Source organism: Ochotona curzoniae, unplaced genomic scaffold (assembly GCF_017591425.1).
Source record: "Ochotona curzoniae isolate NIBS_2020 unplaced genomic scaffold, NIBS_Ocur_1.0 contig_1, whole genome shotgun sequence".
Lineage (NCBI taxonomy): Eukaryota > Metazoa > Chordata > Mammalia > Lagomorpha > Ochotonidae > Ochotona > Ochotona curzoniae.
Genome location: NW_024464918.1, coordinates 3639417 through 3645245, shown reverse-complemented (window position 1 = coordinate 3645245; position 5829 = coordinate 3639417). Strand labels below are relative to the sequence as shown.

Sequence of the window (5829 nt, the reverse complement as noted above, 5' to 3'; positions counted from 1 at the left end):
CCTGGCAACAGCCAGGGCCAGGCCTGGCTGGAACCAGGAGCTGGGAACTTGAACGTGGCCTCCCATGAGTAGACGAAAGCTAAGTACCTGGGCCATCCTCTGCTAACTCCTGGGATGCATTAGCCAGAAACTGTATCTGAAGCAGAAAGTAGCTGGAACTCAAACCAGCTCAAATTCTGATGTGAGCTGTAGGTACCCCAAGTGATGGTTTTACCTGCTGCTGCACTTGACCCATAGGGACAGTGCTCATTCATTCATTCTTCCTGCCAGACATCTTCCCCAGCCCTGAGGCTTCAAAGCCAATCTTAAGGAAGGATTCCAGTATCAGAGGGCATACAACCCTGGGCAACTGAAAGGGCTGAGTTTCAGACACAAGCAATCAGCAAGCAGACTGCATGCCCTTGCAAAACCAAGGACCTGCGAGGTCAGGGCAAAGCCCTGCAGCACCTGCCTTTGTTTGGTGGGCGGTGATGAAAGAGCATCACCCCCGCCAAAGAGATGGCCCCCCCACCACCTCCTACCACAGTGACCCAGGTAGGGAGGGGACCCAGTCCAAAGACCCCCAAATGGAGTTCCTCCAAGCTTGTGCACACTCTGAGGAGGGAGGCAAGTAAAAGGGTGGGGTCGCACTGACAGATAGGGAACCCACCTGCAGGGTTCTGGCTATAGGATTCTGAGGAATGAGCCCTCAAGGCACATAGGTTCGCATTAACCTCCAAGTTGGAGCCGCTTCAGCCCCTCTCAGGTGGGGTGAGGGGAGGGCGGGGCAGGGCGGGGCTTCCCTTGAGGGCTGAGTCCTTCCCCCTCCTCCCCAGTCCCCGATTGGTTCTGTGGCTCCCTGCAGTCCTGCCAGGGAAGGACAAATGAGCAGGGCTGTTGTTTTCCCCCTTTGGCCATTAACAATCCCCCACATAAATAGTCTGGAAGGGCCTCCCCTCTCCTCACTTCTTCTCTGGCCTTTGCTCTGAGCCACACTTGCTCTCCAGCAGTGGGCAGGGTCATGGGGGACCTATTTCTACTCTGGGTGGCTGTGGGCGTATGCAGTGCCACCTCGAGTGCCTCTGCCTGGTAAGTGTCTCCACCTGTCCCCTACATCCGTACTAAGGCAACGCCTACTGTCTCACCTGTGACTCACTTTTCCTCTTCTTTGGTAGGTCAGTGAACAACTTCCTGATAACAGGCCCCAAGGTAGGATGGGTCTCCGGCTATTGCTTGATCCTGGGGGTTCTAAAGTGGGGTACTTCTGGAGGAAGAAAGGGAGGAGTGGGGAGGCAATGCCAGCATCCCTCACCCCCAAGAACCAGGATGCTCCTCAAGGGAGTCCTGCCACTTCCCCTGGCACAGGCCCACCTGTGCCACACAGTGTCTCATAGTCCATCTTCTTCTGCCAGGCCTACCTGACCTATGCTACCAGTGTGACCCTGGGTGCCCAAAGTGGCATTGAGGAATGTAAATTTCAGTTTGCTTGGGAACGCTGGAACTGCCCTGAAAATGCCCTCCAGCTCTCCACCCACAACAGGCTGAGAGGTGGTAAGTGTGCATGTAATTACCTCCATGCTGTGGCAGTGTGTGAGCAGAAGTGGCCGTGTTGTGCATGTGTGTGTGACTTGCATGCGCACAGCAAAGTGACCTGCTGACTTTGTGTCACTCACTGTCCTTCTCTCAACACCAGTTCTGTCTTTTGGGGCCAGGAAGGCCAGCTCTCTTGAGGTCACTGGCAGTATTTCAAGCAGGAATGGGTTGGACACAAATGTAAGCAATGTCTTTTTTTTTTAATGCATGTACTTTTAAATATTTATATTATTTATATATATATATTTATATTATATTTATATTATTTATAATATTGCACTGATTGACATGGAATAAAAATGGGAGAAGGCTGCCTTTGCAGCCACTGGGGAAGATTCTGGTCTGTCCTGAGGAGCCTTTGCAGCTAGCTGGGCCTCAGGTGGGGTCTGAGGGTGAGGGGCCATGTGTGTGTACCAATAGACACACACCCATGTGGCTTATGACTGTGTGCAGTGGCTTGCATCAGAAGTTGATTGTGTAGCAATTATGGAGAGTTTCCTAAGAAAAGTGTGGAGAAGTGAACAAAGATAGGGACTGAAAGAACAACTTTCCCCATAGGGGATACTACACAGAGAAAACGAGATAAAATGTGACAATATCTACCAGTAGTCCAGTGAACTGAGAGCTGCCTAAGTGACAGCTGTAACCATTATGACTGTTAGTGGCGCCAGTTTCACAGTCAGGAGGAGGAAAACCTGGTCCTGAAGCAGCACACTGCATTATCTCTCCCCACTCAGCCTGATCATTCCATATCTGGATTTGTCTTGAGTGTGTGTGTGTGTGTTTACTGCTGCCTGGAGGAAGTGAGGAGGCTGCAGGATTGTTCCCTCAGCAGAAGAGAAGCAGCATGGTTTTGGGGTCTTGCAGTGAGTCCCTCTTTCTCTTTAAAGCCACCAGAGAGACTTCCTTCATTCATGCCATCAGCTCTGCTGGGGTCATGCACACTATCACCAAGAACTGTAGCATGGGTGACTTTGAAAACTGTGGCTGTGATGACTCAAAAAACGGGAAAACAGGTATGGTGAGCTTCCTAAGCAGGAGTGGGAGGAGGTGAGGGGCTGAGCGCTGAGAACAGGCCAAATTTTTCCAGACTCAGGCTGAGAGACACAGCTCTCTCTTCAACCCCTGGACACCAGCACCTCCCTTAACTGTGGGAGTAGCTGGGCCCAGACTCTCCTGAAAGCTAAACCTGGAGGCTGTGAGGCCAGCCAGCATCTGGGAACCAGAATGCCAGAGCTGAGAGCCAGCCTTGATCTTTGTGGCTCGAAATGGCTTGTCAAGGCCTCAGAGCTGCTTGACTCTTGGCAGACCACCTAAGAGACTTAGATTTGTTGCCAATGAGGAAGGAGAGTCAGAGGATAGTGGCACCAGAATTCCAAATGTTTAAGCTGCTAAGAGACATCTAAAGTCATGGAACCAGCTCCATGGTGCCTACTTTTACTGTGGGCAGAAAATTAATTACCCAAAGCTGGCAAGTTGGCTGAAGTTGGCTGTGGAAAACTAGGACTCCACTCACCGCCCCCCAAACACCTCCATTTCCCCACCCCTACTTCAGCAGTGGCTTTACACTCTTTAAGGGTTCTTGGGGATGTATTGGCTGATCAGCAAAAAGACTTGTGTCTCCTGGGGCTTGGCAGGGAGCCATATGCAGAACTTATTCTTTCCTCACGTGTAGGAGGCCATGGCTGGATCTGGGGAGGCTGCAGCGACAATGTGGAATTTGGGGAAAGGATCTCTAAACTCTTTGTGGACAGTTTGGAGAAGGGGAAGGATGCCAGAGCCCTGATGAATCTGCACAACAACAGGGCTGGCAGGCTGGTGGGTATAGCAGTCGACCAGTATCGGCAACAGCTTCACATCTACACAGCCCTTCACAACCAACCCAGAACTACCTGTCCTAGGCCATCCAGCAGGCCAGAGGTTCCCCCAACCCCATTGTCTGGATGACAGGGCCAGTTAACTCCGAGCCATGTGGTTTATCTGAGGCAACAAAGGTACTAAACATCAGAGCCAGGCCCTGAAGTCATGCCTTCTAATGTAGTCCTTTTATCCTTGCCCCTTTTAGGCACGGGGCAAGTTTCTGAGAGCAAGAAGTTAAGGCCTTGCTTCCATTACTTAAACCGCTTCGACTGTGTATTCTAGGAAATTAGCAGGGGCTACTGTCCTGGCTGTGAGAGAATGGGACTGCTCTAGGCTGTTCTGGAGGGGGTATTCACCCTCTTAGACTTTCAGTGGGAAAGGAATTTCTGGGAATATTCTGAACTCAAATCTGGCTCAAGAAATTCCCTGTGAACCTGAACCTAGACGTCCTGTTTGCCCAGGTCAAAGGGGCAGAGGTTTCTTCAGTTGAGGCACAGCCAAGGGTCACTGATTGCTTTTGGGGTATACAGGTTTCCTTCCTTGTCAGAGGGCCCAGAGGTTAAATCTGACACTGCTCCCCCAGCCCCCAAACACTCCAGCTCCCAGTTCTAAGACAACAGTGCCAGTGCTGATGTTTTCCCCTGTAAACTTCAAAGGTCTTGATCATGATATTCTATTCCTGCTCTGCTTGTTACATACAGAAATAAAAGCTCAACAGGTGATGGTCCTGGAGTCTATATTTCCTGACCACTGTAGCCTTTCCAGGATCTTTCTGGCACTGTCAGAATCAACCAGGGCTGTTAAAAGTCACCAGGGTGAGGCCCTTAAACTCAAGAGTTTTCACTGAGAAGATGTGAGGTGGGGCCCTTTCCCAAGCTTCCCCCAATAACCCTGCAGAAAGCGCAGCTCCACCATATTCCTGCTGGCTGCCAGCTGTCAGCCCTCTCTTTTGTATTCTCTCTCCATGAAGGCAGTGAAGGCTACCATGAAAAGAACCTGCAAATGTCACGGCATCTCGGGGAGCTGCAGCATCCAGACATGCTGGCTGCAGCTGGCTGGCTTCCGGGAGATGGGCGACTACCTGAAGGCCAAGTATGACCGGGCACTGAAGATTGAGATGGACAAGCGGCGGCTAAGAGCTGGGAACAGCGCCGAGGGCCACTGGGCCCCCACAGAGGCCTTTCTTCCTAGAGCAGAGACTGAGTTGGTCTTCTTAGAGGAGTCACCAGATTACTGCACCCGCAACTTCAGCCTGGGCATCCAGGGCACAGAGGGTCGTGAGTGCCTGCAGCACAACCACAACACATCCCGAAGGGAGCGGCGAAGCTGTGGGCGCCTGTGTTCCGACTGTGGGCTACAGGTGGAAGAGAGGAGAACTGAGGTCACGAGCAGCTGTAACTGCAAATTCCAGTGGTGTTGCACAGTCAAGTGTGACCAGTGTAGGCACGTAGTGAACAGATACTACTGTACTCGCTCCCTGGGCACTGCCAAGTCCCGGGCGAGGGGCAGTGCGTGGTGACACCCCCCCCCCCCAGAGACTCACTTGCTCACTGCATGACTGGGGAGTGGCACACACAGCTTCTGTCTCTGAGAGGCAGATTGGGAATCAATGGAAAAATCATCAGGTTGTTCTGTGAATGCTCGGGAACGTGAGCCCCAGATTACACAGCACGTTTTGGGCAGAGCCTTCCTGTGCAGACCCCATCTTATCCTTCCTACAAGTTACTTTCTGGTCTTTGCCTGGACTTAATGCAGTTGCTGGGGAGTTCCCTTACATTTCAGACCACAGCCGACCCCACCAAATGTACTGCAAGGAGCCAGATGGGAGTCATAGCTTCCCTGGCTCTGGCATGCAGATGAGGGGGGTGCCCACCACAAGTGTCTTTGGGAAGGTTTTTTTTTTTTTTTAATGTTGGGGTTTTTAACCTGAGTATGCACTTTAGAAAAATTCTTCCTACCCAAACCTAGAGAACATCAGGATTTGGTGGTTTGTGCAGTGCATAACCCTTTTGGGCGCTAACGGGGGGGAAGTGGTCAGACAGTGGGCAGGTGACTCCCCTAGACAAAATCCAACAACACAGAATTTTCTCTAGAAAATGCAAAATGACCCTGTTTTGCTGTTTTTCCAGACTGGGAACTCGACTTCCACTTTATGGCATGTTCCATCTGGCTTGGATGCCTATCAGTACCCGTTGTGATCAGGATGAGAAAGGGAATGAAAATCCCTATTTCTATATTCCAATTATCCACCATGCCAAAAGACAAACTAGAAATGTCCAACCCTGTCCAACCCCTTGAATTCTGTGTGTGGCACTGACCAATAGGAAAACAACACAGATACCCAGATTTTGAAGGTGCTATTGTAATGCAGTTGAGGCGGGGCGGGGCGGGGGGGGG

The 5829-nt window shown here is 51.4% G+C and overlaps 1 protein-coding gene across 1 annotated transcript; it reads left to right on the top strand.

The window, feature by feature from the left end:
* The first annotated feature begins 1000 nt into the window (after window positions 1-1000).
* WNT8A (Wnt family member 8A) lies at window positions 1001-5067 on the top strand. The gene is made up of 6 exons (XM_040975566.1): window positions 1001-1068; window positions 1155-1188; window positions 1392-1530; window positions 2463-2588; window positions 3248-3390; window positions 4403-5067. Exons 1-6 carry the CDS (start codon window positions 1001-1003, stop codon window positions 4949-4951), a joined length of 1059 nt encoding a protein of 352 aa, XP_040831500.1. The 3' UTR covers window positions 4952-5067.
* Window positions 5068-5829: the final 762 nt, after the last annotated feature.